Source organism: Astatotilapia calliptera, chromosome 1 (genome assembly GCF_964374335.1).
Source record: "Astatotilapia calliptera chromosome 1, fAstCal68.1, whole genome shotgun sequence".
In the NCBI taxonomy this organism is placed as follows: domain Eukaryota; kingdom Metazoa; phylum Chordata; class Actinopteri; order Cichliformes; family Cichlidae; genus Astatotilapia; species Astatotilapia calliptera.
The window spans coordinates 23,333,294-23,355,854 of NC_137422.1; the positions used below are offsets into that span (position 1 = coordinate 23,333,294).

A 22,561-nucleotide genomic window follows, 5' to 3' on the forward strand; every position below is an offset into this window, starting at 1 on the left:
TCCAGCCTGGGGGCAGTATGAAACATGCCCGTTGTCCACATTGCCAGGTGATGCCTTGCACTCAGTATGTGCCATTAGATGGTCCAGTCGTGTTCACAGGGGCACCTTCTCCTCCTCCAGCGGCCCGGTTGCAGTTAGTGATGTTTCCAAGTGGCCTGTTACCTTTGTTTTGTTTATAGCACATGGAGTGGTTCTTCCCTGGAGTTTGGTCCAAGAACACTGGGAAATGGATGGCTGTATTCCAGGTTGTCACATTGAAGTTGATCCAGAAAAGTTGATCACATGCTCGTTATCAAGTCCAATGTCTTCAATGGTGATTTTCTTGTAACCCTCCATATAGTGTAGGGTGTGTCGACGTGCTGGGCATATAAGAACAGACATAACAGTCTGCATTTTCCGATTCTGCCCTGGTCCTGTCGTACCAGGCATTATTCATCCAAGGGTGGATGTGGTCTTGTGTCATGTCTCTTAGGTGGGAGTTGTCGTGCGTCCATCTTTTCAGTCTGACTCATGGTTCAGCTGTTGTCGGCATCAGCTGGGGGCCTGTAAGGGTGAGCGTCGTAGTCAAGGTAACCAAGAGGGTCCACCTTCCCATGGCTGCGTACTACACACTCTACTACTTGGTTACCCTAGAGTTGGTCAATGGCTGGAGGTGGAAGTGCGAGCAATGCTCAATCAGCACTTGACCCTCAACACTGAAGCAACCAAGCGAGGGTGAAACTTTCCCTTACTAGTTGATTTCTGTGAAGGAAGTGGAATCCTCTGGGACCTCAACTTTCTTGCGGTGGCTTTGGTGTATCCAGGAAGGTCTTTCCGCTATTTTGCAGGCAGTTGGAGTGGTCAGAAGCACTTGGTATGGACCCTCCCACCGTGGCGAGCTCCAATTTTTCCTTGGAGTACTCGGACAAGGATCCAGTCACCCGGCTTCAACCTGCAGGAAATAGAAGAAGAATCTTGCGGCAGTTTATTGTTCAAAACAACATCTCTGTTTGTCAACAATTGAGTCATCCAATCTGCCAGAGTGGTTTCACAGACTGATTTATCTAGTGGCTCGCTAGTAACTGGTAGTGGAAAAGGTTGCCCATGTATAATTTCAAATGGGGACAGTTTGTTATTTCCTTGTGTTATTCTCATCCACATTTTGACTAGGCCTACACATTCTGGCCATGGTCTGCCAGTTTCTTCCATTGTTTTCCTGAGCCTTTGTTTTATAGTGCCATTTGTTCTTTCCACTAATCCTGCACTCTGTGGGTGGTAGGCACAATGGTGTTTTAAACTAAAACCTAGTGCTTCAGATACTTTGCTGATCACATCATTTACAAAATGGGTTCCATTATCTGATCTTATCAGAGTAGGAATACCATATGTTTGCAACTGAGATTGCGTCTGCTTTTTTCACTGGGTAGATTTCTGACCATTTTGAGAAAACATCTATAATTACTAGAGCGTATTTTGAGCCATCACACTCATTCAATTCAATGAAGTCCATGTGAATTGTATGAAATGGGTGGTGTAGGAAAATGTCCTCTTTTTGGTCTTATCAATAAAGGACTACCGTAGTAAACACTTTTACTAACCAGATGGACAGGCGCTCTGCAGGTGGGATTGAGCGCCTGTAGTTGGTGTCTAGGCGGGCAATTCTAGGACCGATGCAGGACAGCAGGTCCTCAAACTGTACGAGTGAAAGACGGTGATATCGCTAAAATCATCCAGGCGCAGCTCCTGGAGCAAGTGGTGAAACTCACCAAACTGCTCACGTGTCTGGAGGATCTGATGGACCCAGGTACGGCGAGGACGTCCTTAACGCCGCTGCTCTGCTCTCCACAGTAAATAGAGAACGTAGACTCTCTCTTCAAATGCTAGCTCGACAGCTGCCATCTAGCAAAGATACTGGTCTGGCACAACTTCCTCCCACATCCCTCCCACATTTCCGGTTCACGCGTGTCAAAATATGCAATTTTGAGGCGCGATGGATTTTTCTTGGACACGCATTGAGGTGCAAATGTGCGTCTATCGCGTTCGGTGTGAACACACCGTTAAGTTACCTTTGGTATTGTGTTTTTGGCAGGTCATACATGTTCTCACGTATTCTTTTGCTGAAGTTTCAAAATTTATAGTGTAGAATTGTCGGTTTATTATAAAGACCATCCCTCAGATCATCCCTCCTGTTGAGACATTGCTCAAACCATGGCTCACTAGAGCGGCTGTTTTGTGCAATGATTCGGGAAGAATGGGTTTTCCTGCTATTTTCATTATGTCATCAGTGTCCAGTACTGCTCCGTGTTTCAGCCATTGTTTTGGTTCTTTTGGTGGTGCTGCTTTTTGTTCGTCCTGCAGTACAGATAGTGGAATGGTGTGGTTTTCATGAGTTGTTAATAAGACTGTGGTTGCTATGGCTGCTGCTTTTGCAGCTTTGTCAGCAAAATTGTTTCCCTTTGTAATTTCAGAGTCATCCTTCTGATGTGCTGCACATTTGCAAATTGCTAAATGTCATATCACATAAGGAGTTTCCTCTCATGTAAACAGATGTGTGCCATGATAAAACCTTCCTCCACACACTAGAAATAAGAAACTAATCTCAACCCTTATTTTATAATCCAGTCATTTTTCCAAATCTAGTATCAACCAACTAATTTGCATATCAGCTTATAATGCGCTAAGTTGACAGGTCAACTGAAATGCACATTCAAAATATTATCACAAAAGAGAATTTCCTTCATACAGTAAATTATTTGTGTTGCATCAATCAAACAGAAAACATCTCACAATTCATTGTATTACCAACTAAATTTATTGTCTGATTACTGCTTGGTCATACCAGACTCTCTCGATCTTTATTTTTTCTTCTCTGTTTTCACAAACGTTTCACCTATTGTCAAGCTGAAGAGTTAAATGTCAGCAGTGGATAAATTCAGCATTTGATAACAAAACTCTGTTAAGTTTTCCCTGCTTTAACACCAATGAGAGATATAGGCGCATGTATAGTGTGTGCTGTAGTGTAAGCTGTTCTTCATTGCATGTATGTGTGTTAGTACGCTTGCATGCAGGGCCTGTGGGCCTGTCTCACCCAAAAGGGCATTTTCTTAACAGTTGCCTTTCTCTCGCGTGTGTTAAGAAAGGCAAATGTGCTTGTAGCAGTTGTGAGATTATTATGCCGTTATATATTACATTGTACCTGTAATCAAAATGAGTGAATCATGATACTGCTGTAGGCCACATCATACTTCTTGTATAATCAGTATGTAGTTTTAGTTTGAGTCATACTTTTGAGTTAAAAGAATGTGAAAATAATTAGATTTATTAGAAAGGTTTGCCAGTCTTGGCAGCCGGGGGTTAGTCCGCCAGGGCCTCCGCTCCTGGCCGCCACCCGGCACACAATGCACCCGACCCCTATGGCGCCTCCTGCGGGTGGTGGGCCTGCGGGAGGATGGGCCCACGTCTCCTCTTCGGGCTGTGCCCGGCCGGGCCCCATGGACTAAGGCCCGGCCACCAGACGCTCGCCCTCGGGCACCCTCCCCGGGCCTGGCTCCAGGGCGGGGCCCCGGTAACCCTATCCCGGGCAGGGTAAACTGTTCCCTCGATATTCTTTTCATAAGGGTCTTCTGAATCGCTCTTTGTCTGCCCTCACCTGAGAGGCACACCCTCTCAGGTGAGGGCTCTGTCCCTCAAAAGTGAAGCCAAACAGGTGTTATGAGTCGGGGTGTAAAGGCACTGAGAAAAAAGCGTTTGATAAGTGTATCACTGAGAACCATTATTCTTTTGGAGTGACTGGATTCAGTATAGTGTGGGGATTAACTACTGGTGGCATCATTTCAGTGATTTCATTTATTGCTTGCAGATCATGCACTAGATGGTATTTTGCAGTATTAGCTTTCTTCACCACTTAAACAAAACATCACTCTTTGTTTGTTTTATTATTATTATTTTTTAAATTCTCCTTTCTCAAAAACAGAAAATGAAATTGTAGTTGTTCTTGGCTGAGAAAACACAAAACCTCTTTCTTGTAAGCGCAGCCATCTTGTGACACATTCAGGATCATTTGCACAGTCTTTATTATCCAAACAGATGCTGGCCTCTCATCATTAATCGTAGTATTATATGTATCAACGAGGAAAAGGCACATCATAAAACTATTTCAAACACAGCTGTGGCAGTACAGACAACACCTGGATAACACTTGTGCCAGTGGCTCAGGAACGGCAGTCACCTCATTAAAGTTAATATCGTTAATAACAGATTTCTCAAGAATTTACCACGTCCTATTTTACCACATTACCCTGCTTCCAATTAAAATAGCTTTCCTTTCACCACCAGGATCACAGAGTAGGCTGTCACAAAGGCACAAAGCATGGTAATAAATATTATATTATTGACAGTAACAAAATATCATATGTTTAATTTGTACAGACCACATATAAAATGATAGGAAAATACACGCAATAACCATATCGACCTTCATATAGGACTGAACGCTCATAGCTCAGTGAGCAACATGAATAGAATAGATTCACTGTAAACAAAAGAAATATATTCCATATTATATCAGTTAGAAAAATATTTTTTACATAGCATCACATCATTTACATCCTACATCAAGCTACTTTTATCATTATTAGAGCTATGTGCAAACATGGGACAGAAACCCACATAAGACTTTTTTTGCTTCACTGGCCAAAAATCATTATCTCCGACATAAATGAGTGAGATATTACTGACATGGATGTGCCAGCTTTAAAATGATTTAAAACTGATTCTTGTGTTAGTACATTTTTAAAAGAATATTTGTAAAAATAAATAAAAATTGACCAAAGACAATAGAAGTTTAAGGGAAAAAATTCCACTCTTTGGTCTAGTTAATATTAACAGCTCTGACTGCATAAGTAACCCTCTTACTTTCACTATATGGACAAAAATATTAGACAATTCTTATTAATACTAGAATTCAGTTGTATAAAGTCAAATGCCTGGCCAGGCAGTCTGTATTTACAAAGAATTGGTTGTTCCAAAGAGCACACTTTAATGCTCCCGTTGCATGGGTTTACATGGCAGAGCAGCTCCTGCAGGTGTGCTGTGTGTTGTGTTGTGTCTGATATCCCAGTGTTGGTGTTGTCCCTGCATTATCATAATAATCTTGGTCCAGGATCAACATTGCAACTGACCATTCACTTTGTTGATAAAAGAGGAGGGGGGGATTCTTTTGTTTATATAAAACGTTGTGTGTTTTATTAACTATATTCTTTATAAAGTTATGCAATGTAATAAATATATTATCAAGTTAGGTTGGCTGTTATCCAACTGGCATTATCAAGTTAGGTTGGCTAATGCCGTTTAGCATTAGCTTAGAATGTGGCTAAATTCTAAGCTAATGCTTGGCTCACTGAATGCTCCAACGTCATTGGTCAGGTGTAATGTTGATGCTGGATCAACATTATTATGATGATAACAACATCAACACGGGGATATCAGACCGTGAGTAATGTGCAGCTAGGTCGGTAGTTCTGTCCACGTAGTTTATTTACATATTATTATTTTGCATATGTATTCTGAGTCAGCGGTATTCTTGAAGCACACTAGCTGATGTTTTAATGGCTAACCTGACTTTACATCACCACTTTTTCACTTTCAATCCTAAAGTTAACGTTACTCTATGTTATATACCAACACAGAGTATGTTATCATATTACATTATTAAAACTTGTTTTTAAGACTGTTATTTTTTACAATTTGCTGTGAACAATTTGACAATTTTATGGTCCATATAGTACGTAAATGTTAAGCTCAAGTAAGAGAATAATAAAGGATGTTACTACTGCACTACTCCAACCAGTCTTTTAATACGCTTGTCTCTTTCCCAGCATACGCAGACTGAGTTAGAGGATACTATTATTTAGCTTTACCTACATATTTACTGTTGACATACAGGTTAGCTCTGTACTTAGCACTGATACAAAAAGAGAGAGGAAACACAAAATAAAATCCAACTGTCAACAGGTTTAAAGAAAAGTAATTAAACTGTTCACTCATGTTGTCATCCACATGGAAACTAAGCTATCATCTGACAGGGAATCTGGATCAAACTAGTTTGTAACTGGGGACAATGACTTCCGTGAGTTTCTTTTAATTTCCAGTTTTTTTTTTCACTCCCAGTTTGATAAAATGTTATTTTTGATTTTGTTGCTTATGAAAAGAAGTTTGTGCGTTACTTGTTAACCCTGTTTTCAGTAATTATACTAAGTTAAATGGCTTCATAGCTTCATTGACTCTCCTTATTTAAGTCTTGGCTCATGCATTTTCCAGGACTGCTACTTAACTTTAATCTATGTTTATCTTTGCTGTCATTTCCATAAGTTTCATGAACGGCGTATAAACTCGCACTCCTGATCGTGGTTGAGAAGAGGGCGGGGATGAAGTGGACTCTTCTTGTATGGAGGGTGTGCCTCTGCTTGTTTGTGCGTCCAATTCGTCTTCTCCAGGCTGGACCGGACTGACACCAGCTTCAGACTCAGATGGGTGGATGTAGGAGAATGTCCCATGCTCCTGTGAGGGTCTGGAATCCAGGAAGCGGCTGTACTGGACAGGAGTGTACCTTAGTAAACTTGAATGTAGCCTGCTGGGGGGAGGGTTATTAAGCTTAAACGTCCTTGGCTGAGTGGGCAGTGTTAGAGAGATCGATGGATGTTGAATGGGAGGTGATGATGAGGGTTGTGCCAGGGATGAGGGCACTATGGAGGAAGGGCTTGGTCTAAGTGATAGAGGATGAGTGGGTGACAAAGGCTGTGTCGGTGACAGTGGTTCGGTGGGTGATGGGAGTTTCACAGGTGATAGAGGATGATCAGGTGATGGGGGTTGGATGGGAAAGAGATGAGTTGGTTCACACTGAACAGGTTCAACATCATACCTCTGTGTTTCATGTCTGCAGAAGCACAGTCAGAAACCAGAGTGAGAAAACACCTCCTAATCAAGAAAACACAACCCAATGCTACTTAGTATCACAATCCTACCTGGGGAGCAGATCACAGCCTACTCCTTTCTCTCTGGTTTCCAAAACCTCTCGCGTCTTATTCTGTGTGGACATAAAATACTTGAGCTTGTCTTCTAATTCATTATTCTAGGAAAAGGAAAACAGGAAACAAGAAATATCAGGTCAGTTACATGCAAAAGACTATCGTCACTTTGCATGAAAAAAATGACCTGACGCTTGCAGCAACAAGCAGTAGAGGGGGATTAACACAGTTATTCAGTTATTCAGTGGTCAGAAGCCCATGTGATCATCTGAAGCCATGAAGCAGATTATCACACCCCACCACCAGTTATTAAAACACACAGAAAGCACACCAGTCTCATCCTACCTCACACTCCACTATTGCAATCCTGTCCAGAAGCTCAGAGATGAACATGTCCTTCTGAGCAACTTGAGCTCGCAGAGATTCGACCTTCACAAATTCAAAAAGATAAGCATTTTAAAAACATTATATAATTTACAGGGAAAACAGAAATGGAAAATCCAGTTCACAGCAAACTTAACTAGAGTCGTTATCTAATCTCGGTTTTTCCATACATAGAAATGAAGGCAATGAATAACTGAAATACTTCAGTGAAGACAAATAATGCCCCTTTATCTCCAACCCCTTCCCATCAAAATTATGAACATGAATTCACCCCGTTAGCATGACGTCCCGCCCTTTATTGACTCTGTGTGCAGTGAAGTTCTCCGTTCCTTGTGTGCATTGACATTGATCCATGGTTTTAATGGTAAACAGGCTACTTGTGTAAATGTATGAGACACTCCCACTATCAAAACAGTGGAACAGAGGAGTTGAATCCATGGTCTACATACAGATAAATAAATCCTACTCACCTCCTCAATCATTCCTTTGACCTTCCTCTGTTGACAGAACACCATGTCGTTCAAGTGTTTGATCCTCTCGCGGAGATCACCTGCTTCACCTTCCAGCTCTTTGGACCTAAAAAACAACCACGATGTAGTCCCACATATGAAGGAAATACGACTCTAGCACCCTGATTCATTTGCAAACATCGATGAAAAAGTTATGTACTTTTTTCCCTTCTAGGTAATTAATCTGCCTGCAATGCTATAAACATCCTGCTCCAAAGTGCATCTTGCTCAACTGGTTTAAAGGGCCAAGCGTAAGCCGCTCTGCTTCAGGCTTCAAGAAAAAGTGTTATGAAGGTTCTTAGCTGACTTGAAAAACCTTTCAGGTCTGCACTTTAGGTAAACGTACGAAAGAATTTTAAGCTGAACTTTTACACAAAAACTAACATGTTTTTTTTTTTTTATTAATATCCCATCCTATTCAATTATTTCTCAGTATTGTTGCTGTCTGAGGTGGGGTTTATCATGCATCCTGTGTGTTTGCAGCTCCTTGTTTAAGATCTCTGCACCAAGAATGAAAGTTTATCCTTGATGTTTGAGAAAACAAACCAAAGACAAAGAACTTCCTCACATCTAATGCAGTCTTGGCGAAGTTTTATCCACTTTTAGAGAAAGGGCTGTAATAGAGCCTTCAGATTCACGCGCGGCTCAAATTTTCTATCTGGACTTTAATTTGTACCTTTTGGCTACAGTTTCGTCAGTTCTGTCCGTCACCTCCATCAGGCGTAGGCGCTGTTCGCAGTCCTTCAGCTGCTCTTCCAGTTGGCTCTTCTCCTGTGGAAATCACAACATTTTATCTGTTTTCCTATGGCTGAATGAAAATCCTAATACTCAAAAGTTTGAGTCTTTTTGGGAAGTAAAATCACTGACATCGGTCGTCTCCTTAGATTACAGGGTCCTGATGGGGAACTTTGGCACGTAACATCCACCTGAAAAGATTCTCCTGGCAGGAAAACACTCCAAACTCCAACAATCCCTATCAGTTTGATCATCAACTAAAGCAAGGCAGCAATCCCAATCCATGGAGGCCCCACCCCACAGTCCACAGGAGTCAAAGGATTGACTGCTGGCGCCCCCAGTGGTCCCGTGCCCAACCGGTTTGAGCTGTAGGGAAACCTCGGTATCAGGCATGTGGTTTTAAAGTAGTGGGTCCTAGGTGTTTTTGCAGCTGGCCAAGTGTTATGTTGTTTGCAGTAAACATGGACTGAACTCCACTACGTGCACATGTATACGGTCATAACCTTTTACAGAAGGTTGCTTTTGTACATTTAAGAAGTATCATCTTCATCGTTTCCTAAACATTTGACTGATATATGACAGATCCCTCAAAGTATTGTGTAATTTTTGTTTTACACAATTTTGTTCAAGGGTCAAGGGAACAGGAAGACATATACATACGTTACATTTTTGACTTACTTTTCCCATGCACTCCAGGAGACGCTCCACTTCCATGATCCTCTGGTCCCTCTCTGCAATCTTGGCTTCTGCGATTTTGATGTTTCTCTCCGCTTCCTCCAGTCGTCTGATGTACTCATCGAGTTGGGCCTGTGCAAACAGAAATATGTCTGCCACTCTTCTCTCAGCTTAGGCTTGCCTCATTGTCAAGAATTTTGTAACTTTTTTATTTGTAAATTGTGTACAGTTATTTCCTTAGGTAATCTACGTCAATAGGTTTGGTTTCTGCTGTCAAAATAAAAACAAAAACAAAGTGTGATGTATGTATGAATAAGGACCAAAGAATGCAGACCTGTAGGTTTTCAATCTCCTCCCTGTGCCTGCGTTGTTCTTCCAGCAGCTTTTCCTCATACTCTTTCTCTAGCTTTTCCGAGAGCTCCTTTAGCGCCTTATCGTTGGCCTCCCGTGAAGACTCCGCCTGGACAGTCCACAGCATAGCAAAAATTAGCGCTTTGCTCAGCTGATTAGGCCACATTCTGCTCAGGGTAGAAGATGCAGATGCAGCTGATGTGTTTCTGTTCCGCAGCAATATGATATGTTAACAGAGCTGCTCGATAAAAGTTTGCTGTGTCTCAGATCACACAGTGATTTGAAAGCTGGACTCTCTGCTTTCTAATGTAAATTAAAACTTAAAAAAAAAAAATAGGACAGGAGATGGTTTCTCAAAACTTCAGGAACTGTGATGATGATCGGTAAAGCTGGATTTTAATGTTACCTGCTGCAGAGATAGAAAAATGTTCTTTCATTTATTGATTTATTCACTGTTGGTAGGGGTCATGAAGTCCTAAACGTCCTGTCCTTCCATCACTCTTACTGACTCATCAGACCACTTTGTTACAGGACAGCTGAGCACTTCACTGTCCCTTTAAACATACACAAAGTAGCACTTGCACAAAACTTGAGGGAAAATTTTGAATTCCACCCATTTATTTTGGCCATGCTGACATCTCGGTCTCGTGGCCTTGTGGCATTAGAAGCAGCCACTTCCACTGTAAAGTTTTGGGGGGTTTTTTCATCTGTGGACACACGTGGATTCATGTTCATTCCCACAGAAAGAGTTTGTGTTTGCGGGACTACCTGAAGCCTGAGAGTTTGGTTTTCAGCCTGTACTGCAGCCAGCTCACGCTCCTTGTCTCTGAGCTGTTGTTGTGTTTTCTCATAGGTGCTCCGCAAACTTTTCACATCGTCTCTCGAGCTCACTCTCTTCTGACAGTCGTCCAGAAGGGATTTCTGCAAAGGGAACTTATTTTAGCCAGTGAAGACTTTTTGTAACAGCCGGAGTAAAAAAAGAAAAGAAAATGTCTTCGGAGTGTTTGGTGACTTTGATTTGTTACCTGCAAGGTGAGGTTAGCAGATATGAGGGAACTGTTCATCTGATCAAAGTTCTCCATGGCTGCCGTGCGGATCTTAACCTCTGACTCTAGACTCCTCTTGTGTGCATTGGCAGCCTGCAGAAACACGTGGCACACAGCTTTTTTCAGATTTATGCACAGCTTTACAGGTCAGAGTTTGATGAGGAATGTCAGTGCATCCGGTCACATGGTGTTGTCATAATCTTTACCCTGAGTTCCTGCGAAAGCTTCTGCATTGATTTCTGCATTCCTCCAAACTGTCCGTACATCCGCTCTCTAACCTTTTCAAGAGAATCTCTCACCTGCAAACAGAAACCAGGAAAACACAGATATCATCTAAACAGAAACCCACTCTGCCTTGTATGGATGATGTGATGGCAAAAGAATGATTGGCCTGAAGGCTCAGTCTTTCCTCACCTCCCTGATGTATCTCATCTCATCCTGTAGGTGACTGGTTGTCCACTCGCGTGCCAGCACCTCCTGTCTATCTGAGCCTGTCCTCTGCACTACACCATACACTTTGGGCCCATGATGCTGCAGCGAGGTCTCTGGCACCCCATTGGTCATGTCTCCGAGGTGCTGAGGGAGACAGGATTGTGCCGGTCAGGTTTCTGTAGCTACCTACCGCTGAGGCAGGCTTATGCTGGCATGGTGTCTCTGTGTTTGTGTGCACACTTACAGATGCACTGCATGAGTCTGCATGTACATGCACATGCATACATATGTGCAAGTGATCAAGTATTTCAGCGCCCACGCTGCTGTGCAGTGGAAATAGGAAGTTGGCAATGTGCAGCTAAAAAATGGTGCAGAGTGCATCGAAGGTGTCGTGTTTCTGCAACCCAGGACATGAGCTGCTGCCCATTTCTGTCTATTGTGCCTCTAACAGCCAATGAAAACAGATGCACACCAGCACAGGAGCAGTGTGGCACAATGCAATGACTAAATAATACACAGCAAAAGTCCTGGGCACAAATAAAAACAACTTTAGCTCAGAGACTACATTTAATCAATTTGCATGATCCAGCTCATTTTATTAGCTTTGCCATAGTTTATCACTTGAAACAAATAAAAACAAATAGAAACACTTTGAACACGCCTGCTGTCTTTAAACTGTGATGGTCACAGCATTTGCCACGGTCACCTCTGAGCCTCTGTTCATGCTGAATGTGTGAATACAATATTAATGACAGCCTCACGGTGCATGCGCAGGGCACACTCAATGAAGCAGTGGCTGCTTTGTCTACCTGCTGAGGTGACTCCTGGCCAGGTGGACTCTCTCTTTGGATGAGCCCGTTCTTCCTCTTCCACATCCCATTGACATCTTTTTCATTTTCAGTCTGCAAAATAAAACAAAAACAGGTCAAGAACACTGATGTGGATGGCTTCCATTCAACCATCCTTCCATTGATTCTTCCATTCTCTTGACAGCATATCCAAGCAGGGAGCCTGCTCTTAGGTTCATTGCTAATTCTAACATCCACGTCTTTAGTACAAACAAAGCACTCAGTCAAACTCCACGCAGGCACAGGTTCAACATTCAAACACTACACTGCAGGTTCAACCCCATAACTTCATGTTGTGAGGCTATAGTGCTGACCACTGAACCACCATGCCACCCATGATTCGTGTAAAACAAAACATTTTCAATTAAGCTTTATCATTTCTGTATATATTCTACAGCACGCCTCATGTGAGCCTAAAGTGCAGGATTCTAAACAAAAATGCAAGTAAACACGCTCTTGAAGTATTTATTTAACTGTATGTGAATATTATATAGTTTCTATAGATCTATAGATAGATCTAGAGATAGACAGATTCTGATATCTTTTAGATGTCTCTACACAAAGAAGTCATTCATTGAGGACTACTACTCAGAAAAAGAGGCATCAGTGTCCACATCTCACAGAGATACGAGCGAGGAGGAACAAAGATGCCAGTGTGGTCTCGTGGACAGAGCCCAGCCTCACATTTCTGCACCACTCAATCTACAGAGGACCTGCTGTTGAGAAATGGAAAAGGCCTGCTAATAGGTGGGAGGATGTGGATTCCAGCAGATGGGAGGGAAGCACAGCCATCTTTATCAGTTCGCTTCACGAAGCCCTGCGTGCTGCCCATTCAGCTTTGAACTTTACAATGTTTGACCACATGCTGGTCCGTGTTTACCTGCCCTTTGTCAGTTTTGTGGGAGAAGCACTCTGGCTTACTTTTCCTCTGTTGCTTGAGGAGCTTGAGCTGTTCACAAATGTTAAAAAAAATGCTCGGAGACAGCTCGGTAAAATAATCTTGCATCAGTGCATTGTCATCTAACACTGTCATTTGTTTGTATGAACTCACTCCTCTATCATATGACTGCACCGTCTGACCTGATTAGCTCCTTATTTGTCACACAAGCACGGAGGATGCTCACTGTAGCTCACTGGGCTGAACCGTGTTCACTTTACGGCTGTTACGGAGATGAAATCCAATGCTGGCGGTATAGAAACATCGTCTGGTAACAGTTCTCTGTTTACTTCCTCTGCGTGTGTCATGATTCACATGTGCTACATATCATCTAGGCCGCAGTCGCCGGTTGGATATAATCCACGATGTCTCGAGTTGCAGGACACGCCCTTTCTAACTTCACAGCGAAGAACCAGCATTCCTCTTGAAACACGGTATTGCTGGATATCTCTGAGAAAAGATATTTTGGTCATTTCCTTCCTCGTTGATTAACTGGATGCAGTCCCCATTACCACATTCCTGCTGACCTTCATTTGACCTTCCATGGTGATGACATCTAAGATCTAAGATAGTGTAACTAGAGCGAATAGTTATCTGAAAAACAAGCATCAGTACCCAGTGTAAACACGTGCAGGTATTTTGCAACAACACAGTAATTACAGCAGCGCCTGCAGAGACCTTAAAGCGCCACACTGAAAACATGATGAACAGATGAACTAGGCACAAGTTTTAACCTCTTGAACCTCTAACTGGCTCCAGCCTGATGTTTTCTACTCTGTGCTGCAGTTCCACGTACACTTTAAGCTTCAGTTTGCTGTTGAACTTCAGTGAAACTGAGGCTGATGACTTCATGGTGATTAGGGTTCAGGAATGATAAGACTGCTTTCAGACTTGCAGCAGTCACTGGCGACATGTTGTCTAATACTTTCTGATAGGAAAACTTTTTTCACATGATACAAGAAAACAGGAGTGGTAGTGTGGAGTAAAGTGGTATCTTTATGATAGCTTTATGATGATTGTGAAATACCTCACTGTAAAGAAAATCTGCATCTGGATTGGTCTCAGAAATCCAGTTTGTGTTGCCATGAATCCCACCCAGCAGCGGTGATGTTACTCTGTTACTCAGCTGTTTTTATTTTTAAAAACACCCTTCTCTTCACTCGTTACATCGCTTGTTGCCATTTTCATCTCACAGACAGATGCTGACGCTGTTGCTGGAGTCACCGATGTCTGTTCTGGGACAAACCGGCTGCCACTCGCAGAGGGCACAAATCTGCATCCTTCCCAAACACTAAAGTGCACATCAGCTCTAAACACGTGCGCTTCCCTCCACTCTGTGTTCACACTTCATCAGACTGTCCTTTGTCATCAGTTCCTATAGTCGCAGTCACACCCTCCCAAAGGCAGCCACATTCAGAGATTACTTCAGTGTGCTATCGGTGGAAAGAGTGGACATGTTGCACAAGGTTCATTCAAAACTAGCCATCATGTTTCTGGATCCTGCACACCGCACAGTCATACAAGGAAAAACCTCTCCTCAGAGATTAAACCTAACCCAAGCATTGCACTCAGTTCTCACACTTTCACTCTGAAACTTTGGCATCAGCCTCCGATCACAAACAAAGACCGGGGCAGAGCCACCAACAGCAAACACCCACGCAGCCTGCGGCGTCGACTCAGCCATAATTCACAGGATCACAGAGCATACCAGCAAATATTAAACGTGACTAAGAGTAATTCTACACCTCGGTAGGCAAATATTAATTTCTCATGAGCTCTGTTTGTTTTAGTTACCGTCCTTTGGAGTTAATACTGTTAATACTTATTAGCATTTTCTGTTCTGTGGAAGAGTGTTAGAGCACAGATGGAGCAGAGCTTTGAAGTAAATGTAAAACAGCTGTGTGTGCATTATCTCACACACACACACACACACACACACACACACACACACACACACACACACACACACACACACACACACACACACACACACACACGCCCTCCTGTCATGATTGCATAACTGGACCAGATGATAAAAAGCACATAAATCTCAGCTTTTCCACCATCTTTCTTTTAATGGTTTATAAGATGAATTAAGGTGTGTGTGGGAGGGGTTTCTGTTTGGTTTTTATTGGTGCTTTTACTCCCACACGTCACTATTTCTGATCAGCAGTGTCAAACTGAGTCGAGTGTGATGACGTTTCCTCTTTAACTCATTCACTGCCATTGACGTCTATAGCCGTCAATTGCAGTGCATGAGTCAATGGGTTTAACTCATTCACTGCCAATGGCTGGCAGTGAATGAGTTAATGTAACTTTACGTATTGTACCGTATGGATTTGAAGCCGGTTCTGGCCGGAGTAACAGGGTGGAGGTAACACCGAGGGAGACGCAAAACTTACAGTGTCTGACTTTTCAGTTTTTGGCTCCTTGTTTCCATTTTCTCCGGGATACAGAGTCAGTCTCAGGCGTCTGATTCTCCTCTGGAAAACAAAACAAACACACACAGACAAAAAAGGCAAATGTTTGAATTTAGGGGAATTTACAGATGGTCATCATGAAGAAAAATAAAATTCAGATCTAAATATCTCTGATATTGTGGCAAAGCTTGAACTGTCAACTAAAAAATTCTGTGAGCTTATTCACATACAGCAGCAACAGGGCACCAAACAAAGTTTATGTAAATGCAAAACAGAGTAAACAGAGTAAAATGTTAAAAAGTAAAACAGATACATGGAAAGTGGGAACTCTGTTTGATTTTTTACTATTTTGAGGTTTTTCATAAGAAATTTAGTACAAAGAAAAAAACCGAACTCTTCAGCAGACCCTACAAGCGTGCTTCACCAAATATTACGGTACGTGTTGACCTGCATGAGGCGACCATGGGAATAAAATAAAACGTGGGGCAAGTACAAAGGCCTGTTTTATCAGAGAGCTGTTCAAATAAACATGACAGCTCTGCCTCCTGCACGCTCAGCTCCCATTACACACTTGTGTAAGTGAACAGAGCCACACATCCTACAACAGAGTCAGAAAACGTTAGAGAGAGAGAAAATGGATCTCTTTGCTTACAGACAGGAAAACAAGTGTCGGCAGAGTTAAAAGCAACAGCCGACAAACAGAAGAGGGGAGGAAAAAACACTGGACAGGACAAAACACAGAGAGAAGAGGAGAGCAGAGAGAAATGGGAGGAAAGACAGAGAGATCTTCAGTGTTCTCGCTTCTCTCGAGCTTCTTACCTCCCTTAAAGCCTCTGGAGAGTCCTCTGTTGTGGTGGTGGTGGTGGAAACAGTTGGTCTTGAACCGTAGCGAAGCATGTCTCCTCTAATGTCCACTCCTGGCTTCTCTTCCTCTCCCTCTCTGGCTGTCCTCCCACCCTTCCTCTCACTCTCCTTCCTGAGTTCTGCTCAGATTCTCAGAGCGACCATTCGCCCCCGGCCCCAGCCTGGGAACAGGAGGGAAATTCCACTCTAAGTCTGCTTCTGCTGCTGCGTCTGCAGTGGGTATCCTCAGGGCTGCGAGGTTCCCCCTCAGTCAGTGAAATGAACAGGTGCAAACCAGCTCTCAGCAGCACAAACACAACAATGTCATTGTCCTAATTCCAGCCAGACTGCTCCTAAAGCCACCTGACTGACAGGCTTGTCAGTCACTCAGCAATCCTCTCTGCACTGACTACGTCTCTCTGCACTCCCATCAGACCTGTCGGGCCACATTTCACCTGCTTCGCTCTTTTGCGCCTCCTGGCCCTGAGAGCAGGACTTTCACAGGCAGGGCGGATCCTTTTACTCGGGCTGGGACAGGTGGAGTGCGCCTTATCAAAGGGAGTGGCTAATAAGAGGAGCCCACTGTTCACATGAAGCAGTGAGACAATAACTGCCTGCCAGGCCTGTTATACATACAGGAGTTATTAGACTTAAAACACATTTAGATAGAGGTTTTGCTTTGTGAGAAGAAGAAAAAAAACACATTGAGTGGCAGAGGTAGGGTTTTTTTTTTTAAAGACTTAAAATAAAGAATTTTCATTGAGATGGAATCTGATTTCTCCCTCTTATTCACTCGCTCTCATTATTTGCTCTCGCAGGTAGGACAGCCGCATTATGGGGGCTCTTATATAATAACCTTTAAAAATTAAGGGTCTTCATCTGATTGAAACCTTTACATAAACTAAGAGAGTTATTCTTTTTTAAATTTGCTAATAAAAGTCCATAATATAACTTAAATTGGAGGTTATATGTAGGAAGACAGGCCATAGAATAAAAAGACAAAAAACAAAAGCTCATAGACTTCCATGTCTGAATGGACAGTATGTCATGCCCTGTGATTTCAAAGGTCTGTTTATATCAGAGTTTATTAGTTTCCTCAGTTCTTTCTCCTACTTTCCTTCTGTGTCTGTTTCCTGTATCGAGTTTTCCTGTATTGAGTTTCCCGCTTTAGTCATTGTTACTTTCTTCCTGTTTTACTTTGCTACTTAGTTGTCCTCTGTCTTGTGTTCAGTCTTACTTCCTCCTCTGTGATTGTGCTGATTGTGTCCACCTGTGTCTTGTTTCCTCCCAGCTGTGTCTCTGGTCAGTGTGTGAGTATAAATAACGCTGTCTTACCTTTGTCCTCTGTTACAGTGTTTGCTTACCCTTAGCACGCTTCCTTCTGTCCCCCCCTGCTGGATTTAGATGAATTTGTTTATGGACTTTGTTATTTGAATTTTATGCACCAATGAAGGGGCGCTTTTTGTTTGTTTCACCTGCGTCACCTCAGTCTTCTAAACAAACCATACTTGTTCTGTTTTCAATCGTACAGTCATAAGCTTTAAGATTTAACGTGCTGACTGAGGCCTGTAGAGTCTGAGATGTAGTTTTTTTCCTTTTTTTTTCATTACATGATCTGACCTGGGGTTGAATTTGCTGGGAAGATTGTGGCATTGTGTTAACACACAGCTGAATGATACAGACCAGTAAACCGACAGAACTTGTGCTTTTATAGAGGTGCTGACTGTCACTTAATCGAGTGCTTTTCATTAGCAGCACCTGGCTGCTACTCATCCTCCTAATGAAAACAGCGAGGGTGTTGCTTTTCCACATGACTGTGAATGCCAACCAGCCAACAGAGGTGCTACACTAGATCAATTATTGATATCGTGAGAGGGATGAAAAGAAAGACCGCACTGCAAACATGATTTTTTAATGTTCTTCCTTACCACTCCATGTTTTACTTGGTTTTACACTGACATAATATGCGCTCTGCTTATGATTATTCATGCTGACAATTATCTTTGAGGACCAGAAGCACAGTCTTCTGCACAGCCAGATCACATTCCTCTTTTGAATGGCTGCAGTCACTCCCTTTCAATAGAAACTAGAGACAAAGTCTCTGAAGAATGAGGAATCAAGTTTAAAGACTCAAGTTGCCTGGCGAGAGCTCGTTCAGCTGCACGTGGTGCTTCATCAAAGCTTTGCTGTTAGCTCACGTCAATAAATATGATGAGAAAAGCTCGCAGAATAATACGAGATGCATTTCTACTGGACTCTGTGGTTAATCGTTAACCAGACATCAAACAAATGGTGTTTCTGCAATCAGTAAGGCAGCCACTCTGTCCAAGTCCAATGTCATATGGAAGTTCTCTCTCATAATGATATTCACCTCCCGTCACAATCACAAAGTCACTCTCTGGATTAAATCCACAGTACTGGTGTCACAACATCAACCAGATTTACAGGACGAAAAAGTTTCTAAAAATACTTTCTACATAAAGAAGCAACACGAGTACATTTATAAGCAGAAAACAGAGTAATAATTCATACATGACAAATAGCAAAATAGAGTAAACAGTGTTGTTAATACTGTTAGTAAACAAAGAACACTAAATAGCGATTTTAATTCATCTTTAGCGATGCTATTAGTTATGTCATAATATTGTGACATAAACAATAACATTCTTCTTCTTAACTAATTCAAGGTCACAGACAGGTTGGAGTCTGTCGCAGGTGTCATAGGGCAAGACGTGGGGTACACCCTGCACCAGGGGTGGGCAACTCCAGGCCTCGAGGGCCGGTGTCCCTGCAGGTTTTAGATGTGTCCTTGATCCAACACAGCTGATTTAAATGGCTAAATTAGCTCCTCAACATGTCCTGAAGTTCTCCAGAGGCCTGGTAACGAACTAATCATGTGATTCAGGTGTGTTGACCCAAGGTGAGATCTAAAACCTGCAGGACACCGGCCGTCGGGGCCTGGAATTGCCCACCCCTGCCCTGCACCCTGGACAGATCACCAGTCTAAGAGTAAACACAAAGAGAGAGAGAGACACAACCTCATATTCATACCTGCAGCCAACTTAGACTCACCTGCTCCACACAACAGACCCACACTGTGGGTAGATTTAAAGAGACTGTGAAGCAACAGTGCTGACGAGTAGACCACTATACCATCCGTTAGTGTGTTTTTATTCATTTATTAATCATTCACAAATGTTACGTAAGTGTGAGTCTGTCCTCCTATCCAGAGCATCAAATACACCTTCAGTGCCCTCCAGCTACACAGTCTTTTATTTATGACGCCACCACCTGATCTTCCCATTTCACGCTCTTTAAAGCAAATGTAAATGGCAATTTTAACTTTATAATAAGTATGATTGAGTTTTTAATGATTAGTAATAAGTGCATAAGGATGTTTTAGGAATGTAAAAAATATTAGCTGGAGTTTTACTTCTACCCAAAGGAAATATGGTTAAACTGGTATGTACAGGTTACAGATTAAGATTATTCAACTGATACTACCGTAGCAAGAGCACACAGAGAGCACAACTCCCTGCGGAGGGCAACAGCTGTACTAAAACTTTGTAGTTTAGTCTCTGTCCCGAATATTGTAGTGAGGTTTGGAGATGACACATAAAAAAACTGTGGGTAATATACAGTTTTACTGATTTCAAATTTGCTGTTACTTTGACCCAATTTCCACCAAAATGAAATCAGCTCAAGCTGTATCTGGTTTAAACTGTCACACAAAATTTGTGGCTGGAAAAGCAAGTTTTTGCTCAGGAAACTTTTACTTTTTCCGGTCTTTCTTTTTAATTGACGAAGGCAGAAGATCGTGGTTTTGAAGACACCAGCCAGGTGGGGCCTGTTTCTGTGCAGACTTTGCTTGTTCTCTCTGAGTACTCCAAATACTCGGGCGTCCTCCTATCGTTAACAGCTACAGGCTCCAGCCCCTCTGTAATAAACACGAGGAAATGAATGAGTGATGATGGCGGTAATTGTCAGATTTGATCAGTAATGATTACTTCTGTAAACTCCTGATCACACAGTAATGACTCAACATTAACAAAATGCTAATGTCATGTATAATACTACTACAATCCAAGCTGTTAGAATGTATTTTCTTCGACACTTTCAGTACATTTAAAAACAAACTGCATACTTGCATTTATTTATTTCCACTGCAGTAGTTTTACGTAGAGGAATGTGTATTGCTGTTGTGACTTAATTAAAGTATCTGAGCACATTCGCCACCACTAGAAGACAATGATAATTAGAGGTTCACATTAAACACAGTAATAAGGAGACTATTGTTTGCTGTTGCGTGCAGATTACAGGTGTTTGATCTTTTTGGTGTGTGGGACTGGCTGTTTGTGTGGGATTTAGCTGTTGAAACCGACAACAGTAGTTGGTGACTTCTCAGCATCCCTGCAGCAGTGAATTTCAGCTTGTAGTTGCTGCTACTGTCATGATCCCTGGTTTTGGCCCCAAAAGTTTGATCCCATAGAGTTTTGTGCATTTAGTGTAATATTCTGTCTTTAGTTCCTACTTCACGATTATTCCAGCGATGAGTTTCATCGAGATTTGGTTCATGTCTTGATTTTGATCCGACATCTCTTTTTTCATGTTTAATGTGAGTCTTCTAGTCTCTATGTTTAGCATATTGTCATGGTCTACGGTGGGTGGCTGGAGTTTCCATTAGGCTCCTGAACTGACCTGGGATCCGCCCCTGGGCAGGGCCAACTCCAGCTCCTGCACACCTGGAGCCTATTGCAGGCAATCAAGCCAGAGGGATTTAAACCACACATCGATGTTCACTCACTGCCAGTTCGTCATCAACCCATGTTGGTAACAGGTCTTGTGTTTCAAATTCTCGCTGTGATTTATCTTACTAACAAAGACTCTTTTGTACTACAGTTGCTGTACCCACCCTGGCTCACTCCACCTCCGGACTCGGGATACCTAGTGATCATTTTGGAAATCCCTCTGTGCCTCACCTGCCTGCCCTCCTGCCATCACACTCCATCTGGAGCCCCGGATCTCAGGTCAGCCTTTCCACGCCACTCAGCCTCCCCTGGATCTTCATCATCCCCCTCTCAAACACTCCAGGTCCCTAACTGCAAGTAAGAATTGCTGCTCTTATATTGGCCACTTCTGAGCTGCCTTCACTACCTGCCTAACTCCTATATCCTCTCCCCTCAGTGTGACTGTTCCCCACTCAGCTCCGTTCCACTTCTCAGGCCTCGTTCCCTCGCCCTAGCCACGTTCCCCTGGGCACGCCACACCAAGGCTCCACGTCTCGTCATTTTCTGTCTTTGCCACGTTTCCCTTTTTTTTTCCCCCTTGCACTTAACCGTAATAAACTGTTAAATCATCTACTGTCTCCGCTCTGGGTTTCTGCACCTGAGTCCTATTCAGTACCGGCCATCCGTCGCCGTGACACATATGTTCTTACCTAGCTTTCCTTTCCTGGCCATGTTTTCCTTGCATCCCCGATTGTTGCCATTTGTTTTATGTTGTTCTGAGCTTTGTTCCCTACCTCTCTGTGTATAAACGGTCCTGCTGTATGATCAACCCTTTATGTATAAATAGTCCTGATGTCAAATAAATAACTTTCTGTGTATAAATAGCCCTATCTTCCATCTTGTGTCAGTTTGACCATGGATCTCGTCCTGTATCGAGTCCTCAGTCCCACACTTCATCATTCCCTGACAGCTGCAGCAGCAACTTTACAACTGTTGACAGACAAATGCTGCATCTGTGATGAAATGACATGGTTTCACAACACCATGATGTTTTTAGAAATGTGAAGCAAGCAGGTGTTGCTGTTGGAGTTCAGTCACCCAGCATTAATGAACTTTAGGCCACTGCTTTTGAGGTAATCATATTTCCATTTCACGTCACTTCCTAGCAAAAAATTTACTTTTAACTCCAGGAGAGTAATCAGACAGCCAGTGCACGAAATACTTCACATTTGCTAAACTTCGAACACTGAAATTTGCAAAGTAATGCACAGGTTTTATTAATAAAAACTCACATTCACTGATAATGCTGGTGTGCTAATTTGATGTCACCTGATTTTGCATGACCTGGAATGGAGTTTAAGCTGTTTTTGTTTTACAAAGTAATATATATGTATACTGAGAGATTAGTACAATGTTGAGCCTTGATAATTGTTCCTGAGGCGGCCATCTAACCTGTTGGGCGTTTATTCTTTCAGATGGAAAACAAACAAAACACTCCTGTTGTGACACAGCGTTAGATGTTTTCCCAGCCTCTGTGCCGTAAATAAAGGACAAGACATTTACAACTGTCCTTTGAGGCTTTAGCCTTTATAGCCGGCCATCAAGTTTTGATAACCCACCTATTCATTGATCTAATGTCAAGAATCAATT

General features: G+C 42.6%; 1 protein-coding gene and 1 long non-coding RNA gene across 5 annotated transcripts; one reads left to right on the top strand and one right to left on the bottom strand.

Moving 5' to 3' along the window:
- Positions 1–3,895: 3,895 nt before the first annotated feature.
- myzap (myocardial zonula adherens protein) lies at positions 3,896–16,670 on the bottom strand. Of its 4 annotated transcripts, none has more exons than XM_080298683.1 (14): positions 16,161–16,670; positions 15,324–15,404; positions 11,946–12,038; positions 11,119–11,280; positions 10,911–11,003; positions 10,684–10,797; positions 10,427–10,579; positions 9,642–9,767; positions 9,311–9,439; positions 8,574–8,668; positions 7,859–7,964; positions 7,350–7,433; positions 7,002–7,063; positions 3,896–6,565 (listed from the first exon to the last, which is right to left on the bottom strand). In XM_080298683.1, the coding sequence occupies exons 1-14, from the start codon at positions 16,236–16,238 to the stop codon at positions 6,313–6,315; spliced, it is 1,629 nt and encodes a 542-aa protein (XP_080154809.1). In that variant the 5' UTR covers positions 16,239–16,670; the 3' UTR covers positions 3,896–6,312. The 4 variants fall into 4 exon arrangements, with proteins under 4 accessions (XP_080154809.1, XP_080154799.1, XP_080154804.1 ...); XM_080298673.1 differs by having other exon boundaries at positions 3,896–6,913; XM_080298678.1 differs by having other exon boundaries at positions 7,002–7,108.
- LOC145425567 (uncharacterized) lies at positions 16,670–21,542 on the top strand. Its single transcript, XR_013906289.1, has 2 exons — positions 16,670–21,289; positions 21,369–21,542. It is a non-coding gene; the product is annotated as an uncharacterized LOC145425567 (long non-coding RNA).
- Positions 21,543–22,561: the final 1,019 nt, after the last annotated feature.

Excerpts from the sequence above, each read along its gene's own strand:
- myzap (XM_026168953.2), bottom strand. The coding sequence starts at position 16,238 with ATGCTTCGCTACGGTTCAAGACCAACTGTTTCCACCACCACCACCACA. Across the intron at positions 9,768-10,426 it reads ACCAAACTCTCAGGCTTCAG|GCGGAGTCTTCACGGGAGGC; the intron begins GTAGTCCCGCAA and ends TGGACTGTCCAG. Across the intron at positions 7,109-7,349 it reads TTGCAATAGTGGAGTGTGAG|AATAATGAATTAGAAGACAA; the intron begins GTAGGATGAGAC and ends TCCTTTTCCTAG.